This window comes from Apostichopus japonicus, chromosome 8 (genome assembly GCF_037975245.1).
Source record: "Apostichopus japonicus isolate 1M-3 chromosome 8, ASM3797524v1, whole genome shotgun sequence".
Lineage (NCBI taxonomy): Eukaryota > Metazoa > Echinodermata > Holothuroidea > Aspidochirotida > Stichopodidae > Apostichopus > Apostichopus japonicus.
Window position 1 is genome coordinate 26,438,726 of NC_092568.1, and position 25,786 is coordinate 26,464,511.

General features: G+C 37.9%; 1 protein-coding gene across 1 annotated transcript; it reads left to right on the plus strand.

The window, feature by feature from the left end:
* The first annotated feature begins 446 nt into the window (after nucleotides 1-446).
* Nucleotides 447-25,196, plus strand: LOC139971353 (uncharacterized). Its single transcript, XM_071977714.1, has 11 exons — nucleotides 447-1,398; nucleotides 1,659-1,958; nucleotides 2,535-2,601; nucleotides 6,035-6,298; nucleotides 9,742-9,793; nucleotides 10,035-10,165; nucleotides 13,292-13,452; nucleotides 13,713-13,926; nucleotides 15,873-17,019; nucleotides 19,421-19,472; nucleotides 22,862-25,196. The coding sequence occupies exons 1-11, from the start codon at nucleotides 1,327-1,329 to the stop codon at nucleotides 22,865-22,867; spliced, it is 2,466 nt and encodes an 821-aa protein (XP_071833815.1). The 5' UTR covers nucleotides 447-1,326; the 3' UTR covers nucleotides 22,868-25,196.
* The last annotated feature ends 590 nt before the right edge of the window (nucleotides 25,197-25,786 follow it).

The following is a 25,786-nucleotide window of genomic DNA, read 5'->3' on the forward strand; positions in this document are numbered from 1 at the left end:
ACGTAGGTCACCTTGCTTATGTGAGTGTATATTTGAATATGAATACGAGGGGAACAAAGGGGGTGTGCTAAAATCACGACAGGTGCACAGACGGGCTCTTACCATACCTCAACAAATAGAATGAAGGGTAGGACAAAGGGCTTCACTGACAGGCCGCACGCGACACGAACAAAGAGTCCAAAATTGACAAACTTTTTTTCTTTCTAAGAGGGTTATAGAACAAAGATTACTATTGAGGGCAACGAGTGGATTCTCGGCAATTGCCAAAACTTGGGCGCGTGGCAGATCCAAACAATATTTGATAACAAATTGACGATATGACTATGCTCGGAACGGTTATGGCGGGAATTAAAAGAAATTATGACTGTGATGGAATTTGGCAAATCCCTATGCAAATGAATTTAACAAACCCACGCAGCTTGTAGGGTGATTTATGGGGTGTGCAGTTGACAACATTTCACCACAAGTCAACTTAGTGAGGCTACGGATCTATAATGGACTCAAAAAGCTTGGTTCGCGTGCCCCGGCTTAAGCCTGGCAGACAAAAAGACTTAAGTAGGGTCTTCAATGTGGACACAGTATTAGCAGTTCGATAAGGTCTGTGCATCTTTCTTGTGGCTGCTTTGTCCTGGAAATCCTCAAAACAGACGATCATTAAATGTAAGCATTACTTCGGCTGTTTCTTATTATACGAAACCAAACTCTTGATTGGTTAGTTTTGAGCTGGTTGCCATAGGGTGCAACAACTCAAAGTTATCACTCTTGTCTTCTGGAATCGCTATTTCATATTTTCACCTAGAAGGTGTATCTAATATTTAAACTAAGTATCTATTGCATTCAAAGCCTATGTGATTCGCAGTTTTCTCGTTGAACATATCTAATAAATCTGAATCTGTCGCCAAAAACATTTATTATTATTATTTGGCGAATTTTCAGTGCGGTCTCATTTTTCCTAACTTACTGAAACCTACTTGGCAGTAAACTTCTTACTAGTTTGTTCCAGAGAGAAAAGCAAAACAGTGTCTACAGCACCTACAAACATCTGCAAGCTAGCTTACTACCGCTGCAGTCGAAGTTAAAACTACAGAGTCCTATTGAATTCGACACTGCCAATGCCGCTCACAAAAGGGGGAGGAGCTTAGTAAATCCGCACAAAGCAGTAACCGCTCTGTACACACACACACTCCATTAGCAATTGGATAGTGGCAAGGGACAACTTGACTCCATCGCTCTGGAAAAATACGGACTTATATTGTGATTTATTCCCTATTTCGAAGCCGTGGACCCGTATTTTTGCCCACTGTTGGATTACGGAACGGGCTCAGAATGGGTAGCACACGGTTCTCGTGGAGATATCTTGCCTTTTTAGCCGTCCAACTCAGCATTATCTTTCACAAGGTGAGCCATACCAAATTTTGTTGTTTTTAATGTGTAAATTGTTAACGTGTTTTATGCTTGAAAAGGTAGGAGGTCTGTCTTATCGCCTGGAGTTTCTGGTGTGTAGGGCTTTTAATTTTCCAAGGTAACAAATGTATCTCATGGAATCTCATTCCATAAGTATTTTAATCATTAGTTGCTTGCCTTTTGACAAATGATCTGACAGCAGAAAAAACAACAAAAACATGACATTGTATTGTATTTTTACTTTTGTTCAACAGGTTTCGGGAAAGGGGCTATTCCAACTGCGCCTATTATCTTTCACAAATGAATTAGCATTGGACATAAATGGAAATTGTTGTGATGGATCCCCATATCGGACGGACCGACAGTGTTCTACACTTTGTCGGACTTATTTTAAAATTTGCCTTTTTAATTTTGTGCAACACATTGATACGGAACCGTTTCCTAAGTGTACTTATGGGAATTCTACCACAAAAATTCTGGGGAACAATACTTTTGAGATTCCTACAAACGATTCGGAAGGATTAATACAGCTACCATTTGACTATGCTTGGCCGGTAAGTCCTGTTTTATTTCCTACCCAATTAATTATCAGTGGCACAGAAAACTCGACATGTGTCATATTACATTTTGGTATAACAGTAGTGTTTACTATACTTCATAATAATGTCCAAAATTTAAGCTTTTCGTTATTGCTGATGATAATTACCATGAAAAATATGATATCTCGTACTTCATGTAAGAATTCAAACTCTGTTGCCTTTTTAACGAGGGGTCACATCGGTACATAACGACACACAACCTTGACGACAGAATTGTTATAACACAGTAGTAGCCTAGTCGTAGTCTACTATAGTCGCACATGCAGTCAAAACAACGGTCTCCCGAATCCCTCTCGGCTTGAAATTATCGCGCCAAAATGTTCACTCACACCCACGCTTCCCATCTCCGTGTTTTATCCATCACAAAGGAATTGGGAGTAAATATGAATTTAAAAATATAAAGTTTTTCACTGGATAGCCTTTGTTGCCCCTCCAGAAGCGCTATGTTTACCTTTTTGTTTATTTTCTGACCCCTGGCTTGTCAGCCCTTTGACTTATACCATATATTATTCATTCTCTCCCTCTGTGTAGAACGATTTCTCTTTAATCGTTGATGCCTTGCACACGAACATGACAAACAGCAGAAATACGGCACAAGGTGAGTTTGGAAACCTTTTTCTCCAATTTTATTTTACTTTATAATTTTAGGGGGGATTGTTGTGATACTTTCAACCAAGTGTGACTGGTTGCAAGAAGGACACACCCCCTTCTTGTATAGGGGTCAATGAACTGTCACATACCCAGCATACGCGAACCATTTCTACCCAACATATAGTTTTATCATCAATTTGTACATGCGTGACAGTGATTTTGACAAACAATATGTCCTCATTTGGTATACAATGTGAAGCTTGTTTATGTATTTCAATACAACATTGCCCGTATTATATGGAAGGCAGTATTTAAACCAATAGAACACGTTGGACACGTGCATTAATTTGTTCTAATACACACACAAGTTTATCCCCGCATTTGTGCTATTTACGGATTCTTCAAAGACCACTTCAAATTGATATGTCAAATATTACTTTTTTTTAAACTTTTTTTTTCTATTGTCGCACGTCTCAATGCATAAATACCTTCGTACATGGTTCTCGTGTCAGGTGTTACGGTTGTTTGAAAGCGGGAGATACTGCAAGAAGAACCTCAAAAATATATTAAAGCGCGCGTGCCTCTTATTACAAGTTAGTCTCTCTTTTTAACTTAGTTCTTAAATTTTTAGTCTTCATCCCAGCCGAGCGGCTAATGCGTTCCACGCTGGGTTTGTCAGGGTCGCAATTTAGTTGATATTTTACACGCTGTGCACAACCATTGGGCTTGGTTCACCTTACAGCAGCGATCAGTGACGCTTACTCATATACTACTATATGTTGTTTAGCTCTGTATATGCTAAGTACGTGTAATATGTGCCAGACGCCACTGCTACATTCTTTCAGACGACAGATATCTTTGATGTTTTGCCACAATTGTAGATCGATACACATTAAATTTGAATATATAAAGTACATTCAGAGGTTAGGCATATATACACCCATACATGCATCTTATTTCATACAATATGCCAATATTATTCCAATAACTGTGTGCATACAAGCGCCACACTAAAACAGTTAATGTAGAAAGCCTTTATGAAAAGGATAAATATTTTTCTTATCGGTCAGAGCTGAATACCTTTTACGTATTTCCTGTTTTAGGGTTCATGCACACATTCTTGGTAACCAAGCAGGAAATGGGTACAACAGTACTTATTTTGTACGAAAGGCTTTATATAACTTTTCGTTCCCCGAGTTAACAGACTTTTAGCTTAGCGCAAGTCATTCCTGTGTGTCAAATTGTTTAGGGTGAGAAAATGGTTCCAACAGGTCTAAACACGTCCAGTCACACCGGAAACGGGAATTGTAAGGTAATAGGCGCGAGAAAATTTGGGGCTGTCCTTGGTCGTTTTATGTTTCTTACAATGACCTTATTCACATTCCGTGTATAGAAGTTAGTAGCAGACGATGTCTGGATGTATTAATGTCATCTCATAGTCACTAGTATTAGGCAATGAATGGGTAAGGTACTATTATTGCCTTAGAGAGGTAGCCTTTATACGTATCTGGCATTATCAATCGCAATTAATTGACCTACCGTGGCCAATAATTCAAGTGTGTTGACTATTGACATGCTGTGTACAGCACAGTGCCTAATTCCGTACTCAGCTGCCATATGATCAGCGTTACATGTAACGGTAGTAGTATATACGGTATATAGTGTTATCTTTCCCAGGTATGCATGTCTGCCCGTGGGATAACACACACATGTCGCCCTACATTGTACTTTAAATTCGTTTAAAACAAACTAGTGCCTAATGTTGAAAGAGAAAATAGTGCTAAGAGAATAATCAACGGATTTTGATGCTCATCTTTGCGGTTTTCGTTTGCACTGGTGTTTCACGTATTTGCCATTTGTGTTTACCATCATTTAAACTAAATTTAATACAAAAACCAGAATCGGTAGGCTGTCTTGTGAATAATAACATAAAAATAGCAAGCTCGGGTCAACCACGGAATACGCATTTTCAAATAAATTTGTTGGTATCATTTTTGTTGAATAAATTCAGTATAGAGCGAGTTGTCCAATCAATGTCCATGCAGGATTGGTGCACTAAGGTTGAAAACGTCACTACTGATAACCATTGGTAGCCGTATACATTGCCCATTTTAAAGCCGTGCACTTTCCAACCGGCCAACATGTACATGACTGTTTGCATATATTAAATTCAAAACGTCATCCCTGGGAGAATGTTGCTCGCGAATTCGCTTACCTTTTGGTTATGATATCGTTATCAGTGGAATCAAAGTGTAAAGATGATAACGCCAACGAGCAGGTGAAAATATAAGTCAGGTTACAGCGAGCTCCCTGTAAGCACACTGCAGTGTGAAAACAAGGTTGTCAAGCGGGCAGATTTACTAATATCTGAACTCCCACTTTAATAGACGAAAAATTAATTTTCACGTTATAATTGAAATTTGAAAGGAATCTCCTTGTTGACCTCTTTAATCACTTACCTCAACAATTTTGCGAAATCGTATGATAAAAATAGTCATTCAAACTAGGTTGTCTGGTACCTTCCCTTGAATTTGTTATTAATAGGTTACTGTATATATATTTATATGCTTTGACTATATATGTTTAGGCCAATATATAATATATACGCAGAAGCCTATAAATAACAAATTCAAGGAAAGGTACCAGACAAAACTTGGTTTGCATTACTATTTTGATCATATGAATTCGCAAACTTCCTGTGGTAAGTGATTGAAGAGGAATATGCCTATGCAGAGTGCAGACTACACTCAACAGGCATTAGCCGCGTTACAAACCCCTTATTAACTAATGCAAAGAACATGCATATAGATACTGTGTTACAGTGCTACAGCCTACATTGTTTTTAATGCGCTATTTACATTATAAATATGAAGCGCGTATATTTTTTCTAGCTGCCTGTGTTTTCTTCCATTTTCCCCCGTCGAGCCAGGTGCAGGCCAAATGCAGCACGTGCCAAACAAAAGGTGTGTGGCGTAGCGGCCTTGGGGCTTTTTGTTTGTTACCCGGCCGCAGCTATCTTTCCTAACGGGCAAGTCAGTTTCCCCAAAACACAAAAGATGTCGCTGCAAGGCCGTACACGAAGGAAGCTTATAGTGAAAATATGATATTCTGTTGACAAAATCCTATGCCTTTGAACAACAGAGCTAACAGCATACGTAGTCGAAAAGTGAGCTCTCTAGTCCAAGCGGGGTGTGAAGTTGTAACTTCAATGTTGTAAGTTAGAATGGATTATATACGTTACAAGGGGTATACGCAGATAACTGCCTATACGTGTTGGTTTAGAAAGACGTTTGAGCTAGGGATCAGCTAGTCAAATTTGTTAACAATATATTGGTCTATGTAACATTCATGTGGACTTCTTCTGTTTTGATCAAGCATTCAATCTTTCCTTGTACAAATTAGATCACTGATTTTTGTTTTCTATTTCTTTCTATTTTCAGTCGAGAGTAATTCCAAATTAATTGCTAGATTAGCCACGCAGCGGCATCAGAATGTCAGTCCAACCTGGTTCAATGATACCTACTCCACCGAAACCCACACATTACGGTATTCGTACAGAGTAATATGCGATGTGGATTATTATGGAGATCAGTGTAAGAAGAAATGCGAGGGCAGGGATGACTTTATTGGTCATTACACCTGCCTCTCCGATGGGTCCCGTCAATGTCTCCCAGGATGGACCGGTGGTTTTAATTGCCAACAACGTGAGTTCCATCGCTTTATATAATTGTACAATTAAGTCGGATTGGCCAGTAGCTGGCGATACTCCAATATCTTCACAAATACCTACGAAATACTTACAATTTATTTTGTTACCCCGCTTATAGTTTAATAGTTCTCAATCGGGCTTTTTGTACATATTGGTATCACCCTTATTGTCGTGTCGACAAACAATTTGCTAACTCTATTGTGATGTTTTATTATGAGAGCTACGGGGGTATATGTATAGTATTGTTAAAGAGGACTTTTGATATACAGTCCTTCAGAACCACTTGAACGGATTTCCCACGCTACCATGAAAAGTTTTGAAGCGCTAAGTAAACCGGGTAACTGTCACAATGAAAAGATCAGCTTGTTATAAATGCAAGGATACCTTTTTGCAACAGTTTTCTGTGTTGTGGTTCTTAAACTAAATAACCACACAAATCTGCACTGTTACCACTCACTATATAGAGTATACAGGTTATTTAGTGCGATACGAATACAAAATGTTTCGTGATGCTTATCACGAACAATGGCAAAGAAAAAAATCAAGCCTTAATAACCTCGTGGGAAACTTGATCTGCGAATTCGATAGGGGTTTTTTGAACAAGAGATCGAAACGCGAATGAACGCAAAGAAGGCTATTTATTCATACTGCGATTAAAACATGAAACGTCTCCTTTTTTGTGTCCAAAACATGAAGCTATTGTAAAGTGAGGTAAAGTAGACTTCGTGAGGTTAAACAGAAGCTTTGTGTGTTAGGTTAAGATGCACTATATGGTGGTTCCTCTCTTAGCAACCAAGACTTTGACGTGAGTACATGGAAGCAATGTCACTATGGCCGTTTAGCAATTTTCCCACGATCGTTAAGGGGTAAAATGGGGACAGTTTTGTTTGCATTCCACCGGTATTATCTTTGTAACGTTCATCTCACGTCAGCTTTATCCAGGAGGGTTTATTCTATAGTTAGTCAAGGATAAGGAGGGCCAAATTTGTGGTTGCATAGTGATACTCTGATTAAACATGTTACGTAAGACGTGGTCTATTCAGGTTTTTTTTTTGGCTGCACACGCTCAATGCGTTTCCCTAACTTGTAGACCAAGGCGTCATGCTGTTATGAAGAAACCAGGGTGTTTTCGTTGTACTGATTTATAACCAGGTATCACGTCGATGCGAACAGATGTTGTTCAAATCAATCTTCGTAAGGTTTGACGACAAATCCGAGATTACGTAAGAGTTTGCACAGAAACATTAGTTCAGAGAAGTAGATCAATAATCCATCAATAGCCGCCTCTCTGATGTGACGGGACAGCTATTTTGTTGAAATACTCATTAAATGGCAACATTTATTTATTTATCGTGCATCCCTTCTCATGTTTCTTGACGCCTTTTTATCTTAGTCGGTTTGAAGTTTAACTCAAATTGCAGAGAATACATGCATGATCGCGAAACTGCCATAGAAATGAGCATCGTCGTTTGATTTTTAAGTGACATCCCTCTCGCGATCGATAACTGTTATTACTAGTCTTGCTGTCCATTATAGCATTTAACTTTTCGTCACAGTATTACTCAACAAGCTGCGACCGTCTATAGCCTCAGTCGTAATTAATATATACGTATACGTTGTGTCCAGGGTCCTCGAGCACACTGTCTCCACAGAGTTTGTACGTGGGCATATATTAACCCCTTATTGTACATATGAGTTACGGTACTTATAGTGTCATCATTGTTTTGTCTCTGCTGATTGGTAAAACTATCGTAAATTTCTTTACACGGGCTGAATAATGAAAATCTGAATCTATGTTGAAGGAACTTGTGTAGTATAGCCTATCATGCTAAACTAGACCTACATTGGTATATTGTGCTTCTGTAGGTTATACATTGATGATCAAATCCATCTCATGAAAATTAAAATTCCCATGGGGTATTTCTCTTACCACAAGTTTGATTTACTCGTTCTTGGAAGCTCCCCCCGTGTGATTAACTGTATAAAACCGCAATCAAAGCAAGCACATCGTATGACACAGATACACAGGGACATGCACACTATATTGTTTCCATAGGTTATGTCTCAATTCCCTTCTCGCAGTGTGAGGCGGAAGGGGCCCATCTTAGAAAGCAATGAGCACATCACCTGCTTCCCACTGTGCTCGCAATTTCGCACTTGCCACGTCTACGCGCATTTAAAATTCTTCCTACTGTCTCCAGTAATCTTATGCATAGAACCTACGGTATACATGTCAGCAGTACATTTGCCTCCAGGCCATACCTCCGTGTCCTGCCAAATGGAAATTTCACTATGGCTGTACCATGTTGAAAGTTACCCCTGTCATGATATTAAGTAAGTTTTAAACTGTGATGGGAGCTTCGCTCTCAAGGAGAACTGTCACGAAGGAAAAAGAAAAAAGCCGACGCCCTCGTTTTGATGTCACGCACTAACGTTGCTTCGGCAGGGGATCCATCAATCGCGCGTCCCCGGGTGCTGTCAAGAGATAGCGCGTGTCACTAATGCATATTTATTGTCAGCACGCGAGCATTCCTCTGTCATTTCTAGATCGACTTCTAATGGCTATTTGCATTCCTATGAATAGATTGAACAATTTAACCTTCATGAAATGTTAGGAGTGAAGCTTTTAAACAGCGGTACATTGAATAGTAAGAAGTACGATACATCCGGAAACAATGAATTTTATCAGTCGTATACAGATGTATATGTATATTTATATATTTAACATGTTTTAATTCCATATGATAATATTGCAACAAATATGGATATAGCCTCACTCTGATATTAAACCACGTACCCCTTGCTGCTCTAACATTTTGAAGATTAGTCAAGACACACCATGCAGAGGCAGATGAATGAACTATAGATATTCTGTTTGGAATGTGTCAATGGAACTGCGATTATTTCTAGGCCAGCTCAAACTCGCCACTCGGATTTATCAATACGTGTTTAGGCGTATACTGACTTCCTATTTTGTTCCCTAACGTGTCAAGTTATTCATGAACCGGATATTTTATCGAGCACGAAACAAGCTTCCTTTTTTCCTTATCCCATTCCTACTATTTCGGGCTGTATATCTTAAATCGAACATTAACCTTGACCAAATTACATGTGTTTTGTGGCAGCCTTGTGTAACTACTAAGTACTAGAATCGAACAACCTTCCAAGAAAAGTTCATATTTCGTCGAGAGTAAGACGATCTAACAACAAAAAAGTGGTTACAAATATGTTGTTATAGGAAGTGTCCCAATTCAAAGAAGAAATAAGAGAGAGAGAGAAATCCGAACAAAAACTGAAGTTTTAGCTAGTGGTCAGTTCATGTATTGCTGTCAATATAATGTTGATAATACATAGATAGACAAAATCTAAGGTGTGAAATCTCCTTAATTCATGTCAAGTTTTTAATTGGTCAATGTGTATTGTCTGTTCTCATTGCAGCTGTCTGTTCCGGCTGTGTGAATGGAATCTGCAGTGCACCCGATACGTGCGAGTGAGTATAACGTTTTTGTTCTAAGTCACATTGTTTTGGTCTAAATTTCCCTCCAAATGTCCTCAGAAATATCATATTCCTCGTAGGATTTTATCTCAAAAGTCATTTCTGAGACGTTAATGGTAAAATGTGTGACCACATAAGACTGGTATATACTGTGAGGCCCATTAACTTGTACTACTTTCAACTCCCTTTTTACCACAAGTATTAACTATTTTCCTTCTTCTTACCTCTCTGATAGTTGCAACGCCGGTTACATGGGAGATCATTGTGATGAATGTGAAACAAAGATTGGTTGTGAGCACGGGACATGTGATGTACCGAACGAATGTAATTGTAACGCCGGATGGGCTGGCCCCCTCTGTAACATTGGTAAGTGTGCGACCACAAATATGTTATGTTATTCTCCCTGGTATTTCATATCTCGAAAGGGTGGGGCGGGGACGGGGGTGGGGGCATTCACTAAAATCATTCAGGACAGTTCAAGCAAGAAGAAATCGGATCAGATCATGACAGGAAATTTAGTCGTTTTGACAATGGGGAGCTAAATATAATATTTTGGTTACAGTTTTAGCCAATTGCTGTACGTATAATTCTCCTTTTTTTTTGTTGCTGATTCTAAATACTGCTACTCATGGGCATATGCTTTAGCTAAGCCGTGGCAAGGACGCTAAGAGATAATAAATGAAATTTATCCAAGTGGAAAATCCATGTGATGAAAAAAGTTCCTCAGCGTCAGATCTGAGCCAATTTGGCGGAATTTTCCCCCTTCGCGTAATTCTGCTGCGGGTTACGTTACTGGTTATTATTCGCCAAAAATGTTTTAAACATAAAATAAAGAGGGAAACTGTCAGAAATGGCTGGGTCGCTCTGTAAAGTGCGCCGATAGCGCATTTTGCTGTTAATAAACATGTCTGAATTCCCAAGCGTAGCAATTAATTTCGCCTTTTTTTGAATCATGGCACAAAGTATCGTGTTTGCTTCACGGTACCGGGTAAGAAATCAAGCAAGGACGCGACGTGTGCAGAAGGTTTGGGGCTGTGGAAATTCAAGTACATGTGTGCACACTCACAACACAAACATTTTAGGTGGAAAAAACCCCGTTGACTCAAGTTTCTTAACGATTAAAACTTTCCATCACGCATGTCTTCTAATCGAAAATCAGTTGACGATATTTCTTTGAGAAATCGATTATAATCATAATTATGAACAGTAACGTCTGTTTACGTGATGTTTACGTCAACTCAGTGACAAAGGAAAGCCTAGCGTGGCTTGCTATTAGAAGTAAACCATGGGTAACTATGACAGAAACTCTAGAATGTATATAAGCCAAAACAAACACTGTACACACATTATATGATAGGTTGAGCCAATGCAGATGTATACAGAATACCGCATTACAAAATCGAATATGCCGATGTAACGACGAGTAGAAATGGAACATACGGTACGTTGTACAGGTTACGTTAAAATATTAACAGAATATTCTCAGAAAAAAAAACCCACACAGATCATGTTCGGAAATATAGCAGAATACAAAATAATAAAAAAAAAACCTGATGGTTGTTATATCTGTCCTGTTCCTTGTTTGCTGAGAGATCTTAAGTACACATTTAGGAGCTTGGTTGAACTTGGTGTAACTAAAACAATTAAATGGCATTATTATGTCCCTGAAGCATCACTTTGAATCACAGACTTCCATATAATCCCCCCCATACACTCATAAGATGATCTCTAAATATGTGTAAAAGCTTCGTTGAGACTCTCTTAACAATCTTAACAATTGCATCTAACGATATGAAACTGATCGACGAACACATTGCGTAGATAAGCTCAATTGGGATTCCGGCAATTCTAAGAGCTAAGTGGGCATTAGCAACGAGATAAAAAGCTATACATCCCCGTCATACTCGATTCGTTTGTTGACATTAAAAACTGTCGAGTTGTGTTGTTGAATGGTTGTCCAGCGATGATATGCGTTATATTAGAAAACATAAGATAGAAATTGTGTGTGTGTGTATATACACACACATACACACTAAGCTACAGAGGTCGTATGAAGATGAGCGTCAGTATAGGTCACTTATATAGTATGTTAAAAGGTTGCTTAATTGCTTGATTCAGGGTTCGCAGGTTTCTTCCGGGGGTGGAAAAAACCGCGGAATAAACCGCGGTTTATTCCACTCGGAAGAAATAGGTTTCTTCCAGTTTCTTCCGGACAAAATGGAAGAAACTCATTTTTTGGGGAAAAACTGTTGATAAAGTTTCATAACAACCTGCAATGATTTCTAACTATGCAATAAATGGACAAGAAGCACTATAGTGTCATCTAGGTAGTCTATATCTAGGTTTGGAGCACATGACCTGCTTCCAGCATATACTGTACACAATATAGTACTAGGCTACTAGCATTGGACAATTCAGGGAACAACTATGGGCAAGCAATATTTTGCAGACCAGAATGGTCCTGATTATAGCCCACTTCTTAGTTGAAAACTAGTTTCTGAGTGGAGGGCAAGTGTTCCCTGGAAACTAACTAGTGTAGGCCTACTACAATGCACACTCATTAAGTACATTGACCACTATGACCATATTTTGTGGAGATTGAACTCAAGACATGAGGGTTACAAATTCGACTGGAAGTTGTAGTGTGAAATGTGGGCTGGCTCATGGCCAGCTGTGTTTAATTGTGGATGTTTGATCTTTTTGCTGTTGGGATGACAAGTCCTCCTGTTAACTACTAGTTGAAATTTAGGGAGTTGCAGAAACTAAACTGTTGCCTAAATCTAACAGATATTGTTTGGCTATTTTCTTGGTGTTCATTAATTAAATCCTCAGTGCATGGGCCAATCCAGATGAATCATTCATACAGTATGGCCAGTTATGCAATTCTGGTTGATGGGGGGGGGGGGGGGGATCGCGAGATGATAAGTAGTCCTTCAATATTGTGATTTATAAGCAAACATCTTTTGGTGTAGAAAAACAACCCAAAATTATAATCAAAACAAAAATATCATATTTTGATGGTTTCAATGGTAGGCATTTCAGTCAGATGATGGTGAACTATTTGTCTCTTTATCATGTATGTGGGTTGTGCTGCATATATGCCAATTTTCACAGTTTCTTCCAGTTTCTTCCGGTTTCTTCCAGTTTCTTCCGGAAGAAACTGGAAGAAACCTGGAAGAAACAGGTTTCTTCCAGTTTCTTCCACGTCCCCGGAAGAAATAGGTTTCTTCCGGAAGAAACCGAACCCTGGCTTGATTGTATAGTACGTCGGTGTCTTACATAGTATTTACCGTATGCTTGTTAATATATTATAGTATTACACAATACGTTAAATGAGAGTAAGACAGAATTATATTTATTATGAATATACACTGAATATATATTTACAGAATATTTATTGTGGATGATTTTATACTCATAACAAACCCCTAAATTCATATTATGAAATGTGTTGATAATTGACTTCTCCATCTTTGATTCTTTTCCAAACAGATACAAATTACTGTACAAAACATACACCGTGCTTGAATGGTGGGACTTGTCGAAACGAGGGGTCACTTGGTTACCTATGCTACTGTGCAGAAGGCTTCACTGGGGTAGACTGCGAAGAGCCAGCCATAGCTCCTCGCTGCATGAATGGTGGTACACCTGTGGTAAGTCTTCAACGCGCATTGTAAGATTCAAACTTTCACTTCACTTTAGCATATCAACTATTAATTTTACTGTCAATTGCCATTACAGATCATTTATCTCACATTTTGTTTTAGTAACAACATCATGAGGTTTTTTTCCATCAATACTCAATATATTATGGCTAATACTGAACAACTATATATATTGTTTAAGAAATCAAAACGAGCGCCAAAAAGATGAATGGTTTCTTATACTCTTGTGTTTATTCTGCCCATAACAGATCACCCCTACCACTTCAGCTTGCATTTGCCCCCCTGAAACCACCGGACCCCGATGTCAGCTCTACGTACCCACCTGTCAGTCGTCGGACGTTTGTTTCAATGGGGGTACTTGTATTGACACCCCTGAAGGCATTCTTTGTGAGTGCCCCAGTGGTTTCACAGGTCCAAGCTGCGGGACTGCAGATCATTGTTCTAGTCTTCCGTGTCAAAATGGTATGTTTCATCAACTTTCTTGTATATATAAATATTAATATATTTACTTTCCAATTAAATTCAAGATATTACAAACGATTTCCCACCGCTTGTATAGAGCCCATTCTCCCGTCGTGTCAGCCACGCTATAAACTTAATACACTCTATACTCACTGTGCATTACTCCATATATGGCGAAGCGTTTTGATTGCTATATGCAAAGCTGATTTTGTGGACAAATTTACTGCTCAGTAACCGGACAACCAATTGACCTAAAAGCCAGTGTCTACAGTACGCCAGCCCAGGCATTATTTTACGTTTTCCTCTGCCGATGTTAAATAAGGCGTTCATACACGCCATGATTTCCAAAAATTCAGCTCTATATATTTGTGTTTGTGAAATTTTTGTTTCACCAAAGGGTTTTGCACTTTTTGGCCTAGTTTTCTTGACTGCACCTCGATTTTAGCAGCGATGAAAAGACGCAGAAGATTTAATAATTTAAGGCAATTACACGACTTGTGTAGTCTCCAATTTGATTTCTTGGTATATAGTCCTATTTTAGTGAGAAAGACAGGAGGTCACACTTATGAAAAAGGTCGTATGTGTTTCAATATTAGCCAAGTAAGAATCGGGAATAAGAAGGGGGGAGGGGGGGGGGGTAGAGAAGATTCCATATCTGGTATGATATGGTGATTTGGATGAATAAGAACTTGGCAGCAAAAAATAGTTTGGGTTGTTTACAACATTCAGAGCTAGGAAAAATATCTTGCATTGCGTGAAAAGTAATAACGATAATTACAACAATAATAATAATAATAATAAGATAACCTTTCTTTCTGTTGAAATTAAAACATTAACGGAAGGGACGCAATATATTATACTCCAGTTATGGGAGGGATGTCAAGCTAGATGCAACCACACCCGAGTGTCTGTCTTTTCTGTTTAGCTTGTCTCGCAAGCTCATGATTGATGTCATTCTCTTTGTCTCTCCCTCTGTGCCCGTGTCTGCTTACGCAAACTCTCCCTTCATCCCTCCTCCCCATCTTCCACGAGTTAGTCATGTTTGTTGCCAAACGCTTGGCATGCAAACCCTTCCTATTGCTTTATAATGTCGATGCTATAAGAATCCCCCATCCGAAATGGATTTGATCTAGCAGCATTTTGACAAAGATAAGCTCTGGGAATTAATCAGAAGAAATCAGTTTTGTTTTGGTGCAAGTTGAGCATGGCAGAGTTGACAGATGAAACTCGTATGTGCAAATTGGGGGGAACGCATCGACTAGAGAATACCCTGGGAATCAAGTTGGGGATTTAATTTCGAAAGAATATCACTTTTTATATCGCAAGGGAAATGTTTTGTTTTTCCTTTTTTATATAACTCTGAACAAATGATTTACTCTATTACCATGAAGCAAGTCATAACAATCTTCCCGCTTTGGCTGTGTTATGGATATACAATGTTTTTCTTAGTCGATTAGTTTTTTTTTGTGTGCACTCAAATGCTATTCAGAGTGAACTTATGCCACCATCAAACATGCACTATCCATTATACTCATTGTGTACAAAAAAAAAGCACACTGTATAAACTTAACTGTGTGCTTAATTACTGCGGGTAGACATTCGAAAACATCACACAGTGATGTTACTTAACGCTAAGTGCTATAATTATTAAAAATTCATGTATGTTGTGAACTGTTTACTTTTCAGTATGATTGATAAATAATACACGAACACACGACTGGAATCTATATTTGTTTGGTGTCGTGATGTGAAGTTTTGTGGAAATTAATCCCTTTCAGTGGCTTATATGCAAAGTGTAAGGTAGGAAAATCCACTGCAGTGTGACTTTGTTAGTTCGGGGGCAAATGTGTTGACGTTTCTTGAAACATGCATTAAAGGCTGAATGATGATTTCATATATATAGATATATATATTTATTTTGTTCTTCATATTTTTATTTCTCACAGGGGGAACCTGCATAAACACGGTGATTGGATTTGTGTGTAATTGCCCTACGGGGTATATGGGAGAACTTTGCACGATTGACATCTGTGAGAACCACAAATGCTACAATGGTGGAAGTTGTGTTGCGAATTTTGATGGAGCCCGCTGTCAATGTCCACTTGGATACGAAGGGGACCAGTGCCAAACCATGACGAATCATTGTGCTGGGGATCCTTGCGAAAATGGCGGAACCTGTGTTAACGCGTTGACTGCATTTTCGTGTGATTGCGTGGAAGGATATTTCGGCGAAACGTGCCATATGCAACTGTGTCTGGAGAACCCATGTGAGAATGGGGGGACGTGCGTTAAGGATAGTGTAGGAGGATTCAATTGTGCTTGTCCCGAAGGATTTAGCGGTATTCTTTGTGGGGCCACATTAGACAGTCCACCGCCATTTATCCCCATGGAGAGTACAGAAGCATTGGACCCGCAGTCCACAGTCGGTCAGGACAAAAACATCCCTGGGTTTCCTACCACTGGTGATGACGACATGACCGAATTGATGCAGATCATTAAAATGATCGCTTTTATCGTTTTTGGAGTACTTATTTTGCTGAGCTTGTCATGTCTGACCGTTGTAATATACAGGAAGCAAAAATCTGAGAGGACTGCGAGAGACTTAGAGAGTAACCCTTTACCACCGAATAACCGCGCAGTTCTCACGTACACAGACAATTTCTCAAATTCGGAGAAGGTGCTCCCTCTATTGAGCATCAGCGAGAAAGTGTGCAACAAGGAGATTGAACAAGATAATCGCAAAGCAAACCATTTTAAAGATTTTACAAGTAGCAATCAACTTAGCAAAAACAGTATTAGTAAGGAGTATAAAATAAAAGACTATTCTTCGAAAGAATTTGAATGTTTGCAGAGCTCGGGAGAGACGAGAGCTTCTCACGAAGACTGTAGTGTTGTGCGGTATGTACCGCAGACGAGACATTCGCTACCGAGAAACTGTGACTCGGAAGACTTTTCTAATTCTGACGATTTTTTTTATTACGATGATAAAAAAGTAGCATTGAAAAGAACTGATTCATTACTAACAAACAGCCAAAGTTCTTCCCTGGAAAGTACGCCGAAGCACACAGCGAAGTGCCCTATTTTACAAATATCGTAAGTATATATTACAGTATATACTGATTAGTAATCTTGTTTTGTTTCTTAGTTCAACTTTATATATATCCCTGCACGTTCTGTATGTAACAGATGGTTAGGTCTGCACCCGTGCGTTGTATAAACCCACTCATACGTTACACGGACTCTTGTTTAGGTAATGGATTCTCTAATTAATATTCCAGCAGAGTTTGAATAGAGTCAGTTGTTTCCATCAATCATATAGCCTTTCATTGTTGTCGTCACTTGTTGTACAATTGTAATTGATTGTTGTAAAGCCGACCAATGAATGGGCGATACCGCTCCTTTTGAAGTTAAAATACAATGATCAGCTCTTTGTCGCCTGTATTTGCTGTTTAAGTTTATCTTTTAGATTATGTATTTGCTTCTTACTTTGAAAATCTTTGTGGCGGGTTTTTAACAATGTATTGTCCCGAATATCTTCCCCCACACAACTAGCGCTCTGTTTGGGGGCATGAGGCAATGCAATATAATATATTCAGTTATAAACTGTATCTCTATACATAAGCATAGGCTAGACCGTTACACATTCCGGTCGATATTTCAAAGGGGAATAGAGTATCCGATATCCGACATTTTGATTTTACATTTGAATTGACAATGTCGGCTTCATCTGACTGTATTTCGTTTGACTCTGACCGGTAAAGTAGACTGAGCGGCCGTCTCGTTCCGGAGGTCAATGTGACCTGATATAAAATTGACTTTTGTTGTTCGTTTTGTAACTTTAACCCTCAGATATCTTGAACAATTAGCTATTCCTTTCAGGGACAACTATAGATCGTAATTAAATTCTTTGTTACATCCTAAATGGTAATCATTCCTTTCCATTTCGGTCCAGCGAAAAAAGAAAGGAAAAAAACCCAAGTCTGTAGGTCAGTTGGGCACACATGAAGTTCCCCCCGTATCGCATTGCTCTGAGGTGGCGCTGCCCAGTTAGTGGCGCTCCTCGAAGAGTGACGAAACTGCAAATTTTCAGTTTGTTTTGTATTGACTGGGTATAGGTCAGACCGAAGACTGAATAGCACAGACCACGTTTTGTTGCTTATAGAGGGAGGGGGGGTTGGGGATTTGAGGGATATGTCATGCGTCTTCAGTCCTTGTGGAAGGGCTTTAGGTTTACCCCATACGATATTCTTTTGCATTCAACCCCTTACACTTACAAAAACAAAACGGAGTGCTAATGGACAGAAATAATGGAGTCTTGTCCATACAAGCTACGATAAAAAACGTCATAATATACCGGTATGTTTGACAGAGGGCGTGCTAAGGTTTCTGCTACTGTCTCGTGTGTTTGCAGGAATATTGCAAAAGCCATCTATGACATGCGAATACTATTTGATTCCCCTAATTATTACTAAATCTACATTGCCGCATAGTACCGAATATTCTTTTTTTATGACAATTTTTGTTTGTTTGCCGGGTACCAGTAAGCTAACAAATGTAGTCCTCCAAATATATTGTTCAGTTTTTGTTTTTGTTTGGAGCTGAATGATACGAACCGTTTGGCTATGTCGTGTCAGATAACAAAATGTAGGTGGAGAAACTATTAGAATCCCTGGTAGACGTTTCCCCAAGGAGGATCATTAAAGTGATAGCTACAGATTCCATTTAGTTTGATCTGAAAAAGACTATAAATTTGTCGATTTTTTGTTGTTGTTGCTGCAATATCAGTTCTGCTGGGTTGGCTAAAAGCTACCAGGTATATACTTTGTCATAGCCAAATTACTAACGATACAAACCTTGGATCATTTCCATCCAGGTTTCTTTTGTTCTACGTGTTGTAATCCCCTGACAAGTTCAAATTCGATAAATGTTTACCCTTGAGGGCTGGCGAATTGCTCACCTTAGGACACGCGTGCACAACCGTAACCAAGGACCTCGCCGCCCAGAGATTTGCACCTTCCCTTGGATATTTAGTCCGTTTTTTATTTTTTTTTATGTTTTTATTTTTTTAATATGAATATTGTGGTCAATAGCATTTTACGAGAAAAAACAACAACTTAAAAAGAGCAAAATCTACACGCGGAATGACTCACTCATGATTCTGTTGCATAGGTGTTGCCATGGTGATCATGCCAGTGAAATCCTTGATTCGTCGTACAGGGTTGAGGATGTTTTAGCCGATATGCACTTTTTCTTGCATTTAATAACATGTACGTTTGATACACAACTAGGCATTCATACGCACGCTCTCTCGTACATGTCGTATTCAGTGAGAATGAATGTAGTACAATAATGTTTATATACCTTTAAGCGAAGATTCTATACCATACCAAACCTGATGAATTATTTCAAATAACTGTGTTCTCCGATTGTTGTATGCAAAACACTGTATTTCAGTTTATGTACTTAATTTTTACTTTATTTTTCTCTTCCATAGCGCTGTCGTGGAGGACAATTTCCATGCACCAGTGGCGCTTCATGCTACAGAGGTAAGCATCTTCTTATCCTAAAAATACAAGAACCCGGTGACCCAGTTGCGACAACTTCTTCTATACCGTACTTTCATGTCCCGCTTCATAGTACTCGTAGTGGCAGTATAAGACTAGTCTTTATATGCATGTTAGCTGTCATATTATACTGTCAGTACGAGATCTTTGTAGCATTAGATGTGGGGGCAGTAAAGAGTGGTATTAGCAAGTTGTCTCAACTGGATTACTGGCTGTAGTAAATGAATAATTCATAACCGTCCTGATCATAACCTTGATCAGAATTATCATTGAAGTGACTTTATATCATTGTAAATAGTCTTCGATACATGCCGTTCATTTATTTACTGTATATGTATATATATATATATATATATATATATATATATGTGTATATAGATATATCTATATATATATATATGTGTCAGTTCCCTGTTGGTTGGCTAGGTTAAAATTCTTTTTATTTAATACCTGCTATCTGTCTTCAGAAAGTAGTCGACACACATACCTGCTTGTGTTAATAAATCCGGGTTACTGTTACTTTCTCATTGATTCATCGCCATTCTATATTTGCAAAACGAAGTTAAATTAAAGTCTTGCACCAAGTTTTGCTGGTCTGTATTTGGCCATCGACTTTGGAGATAAACTGTTCCGTCAGTGCACTGTTCTTGACAATCCACCGACGTTATAATTAACTCAAAGACCACTGTAGAACTAATTGCGTTTTCTGTGCTGTTTCTGGTCACTTTTCGCTTTGGCTCCAGTCGCTCAAGGCGTATTTAACTTACGGTAATTTTGTACAATCAATTATGCATGAATTCGGCCCCTGAGATCGTCTTGGAATCGTTGCAATTGTCAAAGTTCTTTACCGTTCACAATTAACAGTACATGTAGTTCTCTTTGGCGAATCTCACTCACACTATTTAATTGAAGTGCAGTGTGTGTGTGTATATATATATATATATATACATATATATATATATATATATATATGTAGCCTATATATATATATATATATATATATGTAGCATATATATATATGTATATACCAATATCTATATATATATATGGTATATATATATATATATATATTGGTATATGTATATATATATGTACATATATATGTACATATACGTGTGTTTATGTGTTTACATGTATATACATACATATACGCATTTACTTTGTATATAGCCTGTATAACAAACTGTGATATGTTTATATGCATAACTGTTAATAGCTTAGTAAAATCATTCACCTGAACAGCTGACGCACACACGCAAACAAATAAATAAATATATAAAAAAACTATAAAAAACTATTTAAAAAAAAAAGAAGAGAGAGGGAGAGAAATAAAGTGATTTGCCAACATGTCACATTATGATTGAATAGGATTTGAACCCATCAGGACTTGTCAAGTCAAGTTGACTGGCTAAACACAAAGAGCAAACATTTATCCCTGCCAGTACAGTATAACCTACTTAACTACTCGCTTAATACCATGAACTCTCCTTTTCCCCTACTATTTCGTGCAAATTGGCAGTGCATTTTATTGGAAACAAAAACATTATCGATTTGCACAGGACGAAACAAATTTTTGGAATTCTGTATTTCGTCGTGACAGTCGTTTAACGTTCTATGCTATGACGTAGTACTTCTTTTTTTTTTCATCATTTCAGTATAGCATATTTACATTGTGAGAATCGCAGGCGTATTTTGCATTAAAATGTGCCTCTATGGAAACACCTACCATTGTACCAATATAGCGCAAAGCCTTTCGTGCACAATCTCAACCGCTAGATCACAAAAACAAGAACCTACAATAAAACTGAATATCGATTTCATATTAATTCCACATGACATAACGCCACTTGAGCGCTCGTCGTCATATGTATATATGTGAGAAGCGAGGTAAAAAAAAAACCGTCCGTCGTTAACATTCAATTCATAATTACTGCAGGGAAAAATACACACTCGTTCAATATCATATTCAGTTATTACCGAACACACAATACGGCATCGCGGCAGCCTAGTAGGCGCGCGGAATTCGAAACATGTCCATTTATAGACATGCAACCGTCCAAGAGGTAGTGCTCCTGCTCCCCATTGGAGTGTTGTGTGTGCACACGAAATCCCCTCCACACAATATCACGGGATGACATGAAGTTGAACTTCCAAGAAAATGTTCCATTTCCTCCTGCTCGGTGGAGGCCCATGTCAATTGATAAAGGGGTAGGGATATGTTCGTTCATTAGATCAGGGAGCTATCGAGTAGCCTATATATATATATAAACGAACAATATGGCTATCACCCCTGCACCAGAAACAATTAGAACAGTTTCGAGGAATCTCGTTCTGTCTTCAAGAAGTAAATAAGAACTATATAGCTTGGTGAAGAGACTTTGCATGAGGGACTGACTCTCTTTTTAACTGAATTCAATGAATAAACTTTCTAAACTTGTTCCGGTACTTCATTTGTTTTTAAAGAAGAGAAAATTGAACATAACAAATATTTGAAACATAGCTCCTCTCAAGAAGAAAGTTCAAGGAAAAACAAAAAAAGATGTTTTGCTAACAACGCAAGTAAGACGGCGGGTTTGTAGAAGACTGTTGTGTTGTTGGAGTCGTTGACCTCCTGTAGTACTGGACACTTCATTATGACTCATCGTAATATTTGAATGTGTGAAGCCCGAGAAGGGTGTAAGCCAAATGAACGCCCCGTGGCACAGTAGGTGGGCCCATGGGAACTAATAGTCCATCATGTGTATATAACCAAGGGGTTACAGTCACTCCTGACTCGCCTTGCTTGTTCTAATGCTATGAGTAACGCATCACCACTATAACTCAGCCTCCTATTGAACACACTCGCCAGCGTGTGGTGTACATTAACTTACATCCTAGTAGTAATACACGTAGCACACGAGCAGGGGTCACATTGCATCGCGCATTCTTCTCATACCAAAAGTAGCTCTCCAATTTTTTTTTTTCTTTCTGGAAGTCGCCTTCTAAGTTTCTTCCAACGATCAGAGAAGAGAACATATCTCCCAGTGAGAGGTGGAAAGATGCAAAAAAAGAGAGAGGAAAAAACAAACTGCACGACAGTGTTTCGCTACTATAGTTCCGCTGTAAGGCTCCTTGTAATATGCCAGGATACATTCTAAGCCAATATGACTTTACGAGAAGTGTTTTTCGAGCGCGACTTATACCTGCACTCGATGAAACCAAAGAGTTCTTCGTTACTCTTAAACGATGAGTGTAAACTACCCTGTAGCCTACAGAGCTAAAAAAGACAGTAAAGAGATGTAATTATGAATATGTTTAAAGGGAAGTATATATAACATAAAATAGAATGAAACTTGACAATTTTTTTTTTCGTCTTTCCTCTTATCTTCCAGGTATAAAAGGTGCAGATGAAGTGAGATGCGAGAACTGTTGTTGCAATATTTTATTCTTCCTGTTCCAGAGTATTCACCACGTGTTCACTGCCAAACACCATCGACCAATCATAATGCGACATGGAGAGAGATACCCCAGGCTGGTTAGGAAAAGCCTGCCCTGCAGAGGTCCCCCGTTATTGTTTTTTCTATGCAGTATACATAGGCCTATATAGATATATTGTTAAAATGATTTCAAAAACATAGCGTAGGCCCTTTGTATTATTAAATGAATAAGTAGCAGCTTTTTCAAACTCTTTTCTGATTTGAAAACATTTTATTACGATAAACGGAATCATAACTGTTAAATTTTTTTACAAATTTGCTAACCGCAATGTGCCTTTTTGGAGATCATTACAAATAATCAAAATTGGAAGGAAAAAAAAAACGAACAAATTGAAAACCAACAAATGGGATTGCAATTATAAAACTGCGCCAATGAGGTAGTGTTCACAGAAATGTATAGCTACTTTTTTGTATCAGAGTGACCACGTGAGTGATTTAGTCAGCTTGATGTCGGTGTGGGCGTTCTTGTCAATATAAGAATCTAAGAAACATGTTTGCAAAGCAAACTTTCAAACAGTATATAAAATATCAAAATTTAGTGACCATTTTTGTGCTAGCATTCCGCTTTTTGTTGCCATCATACAATTTTCTACATTTTTTTTTTGGTAACAGTGTACAGGTAAATACTTAAAAGAAAAATGGCATTTTGCCGCAAATAGTTATGTGTTTTGAAAAAAGAAAACTTCATATGTTGCTATGTATGAAAGGTCATGCTAATTGTATTCATAACAAAAGAGTTTCATTATTTGCACCATTCATCTCTTCAGTATTCTAAGTTAAATGTCGTTCGGGAAGTTTAAAACCCTGATGCAATGATACAAGAGAGATTTCATTAGAATCATCATGATTCTTTATTCAAGTTGACTGGCTGACTTTTGTTTTCACATTGAAAGATATGTTTATATATACATATATTCATATGCATATATACATACATACATAAATGCATATATATATATATGTGTGTGTATGTGTAATATCTTAACAACGTAAATAATTCGTATGTATGTATGTATATGTATATGTATGTATGTATATATATATATGTATATATATGCTATATATATATATATGTATATATACATGTATGTGTACATACATCTTATATGTATCTATGTTTGTCTACATCTATAATGAACATGTCATTCATGTTTTTTGTTTTATTATTTATTGTTACCGTCTTTTTTTTTTCTTAATTTATTGTTTTGTTAGAAGTATTTTGATGTCTGAGAGACTTCCCGAAGGGTCACAATATTTGTCAGTACCATTCCGTATGCCGTCACATATTTAATGCCTCGTCATTTTGAAATGTTGTGGTCGTAAAATATTTGTTACTTAGGGACTTAAAAAACACAACCATTTGTTGTACGGCTGACTGGCTGTATAATTATTATTCATTGCTTTAACACTTTAGATCTTATACGTAACCTTACATTAACTCTTAAAGTGTATTCGTTGTCAACTACTTGAATAAATGGTAGCAGAGGCATAACGTTCCATACCGAACAAAGACCACATCTCTCAACTTCTTAACAAAATCTTTTTTTTTCTTTTCTTCTTTTATAATGTGTGTAAACAAAAGACAACTATTCAATTATTCTTATTGCCAAACTAGTTCTCTCTCTTGAATCATTGCATTTCATTTTTTTTTTCATTTTTGGGGGGCGGGGGGGGGGGTTTAAGAAGAAAAGAAACTATGTTATCAACCGGTGTATTGATAGTTTGATATATTTTATATATTTTTGTGAGATGTTATTTCCTGTTTAAAATTTGTGATCTGTGTAAACGAAAATGATTGCTAATCTAGAGAAAGAATCACGTGTTATATCATGTGATCGTATAGCAGTGTTCACCAGTTGACACCGTGAGAAGAAGGACAAAAAAAATCCCCATTAACGATTCTTTCTCAACCTTTCTTTAATTACTATGCATGAGGACCAAAATTAAATCAGATATTTATTACGCAGAAAGAAAAAAGAAGGAGAAGAAGAAAAAAAAAGAGAGAAAATGCTTTCATGTTTTCACACAGAGAAATTAGTAGGATAAAAAAACAGTTTGGTCCTTCAACGAATTTCTTTTCTTTTTCTATTGTACATGCGATGTAATGTAAATTTGTATAGGCGTCATAAGTACATTTGTACATTACATGTGAATAATAAGAAATAAAAATTCTGAGCACGTATTCTTGTTATACAAAAAGTAGCAAGAATAAAAATGAAAAATAATTCTATATCTATTGTTGTTGTGTACTGTTGTTCTCACCTGTTTTATGGGAGGAGGAAAGTTGCCTGAGAGTGTGTGGACAGGGGTGCGAATATGGATGGGATTAGGGGGACTGCATGGAGCCACGGGGTGGGGTAGGGTGGGGGTGAGTGGTAGTTAATGTTGCATATACGTTCTTTCTCATTTGCCCTTTAATGAAAATAGTCCCCTCAACCATATATACCGGTACGTGTTCTGATGTGGACGAATAAAGCAAGATGTATACAATAATCGTCCAAAATGAACTTCCAATGTATAGGGTTCGCATTACTTAGGGGTTAGCAACATTAGGGTATAGCAGTACTTTGATTCCCTGTAATAAATGCGGAAATAATACCGGAATGGGTTATAAGATAGATCGACAAGACTTTAATACCATCAGCTTCGAAACTAAAAAAATTGTAAAAATTCTGACTTTCTTCCTATATGTACTCATCCGTTAATCAGTCATGCTTTGATGAATGTTAGCTTGGATAACACTTAAAAAGGATAATTTGACATAAGCAATAACATGCAGTTTGAAGTTTGTACTTCATGTATTTATATAACATAATATGG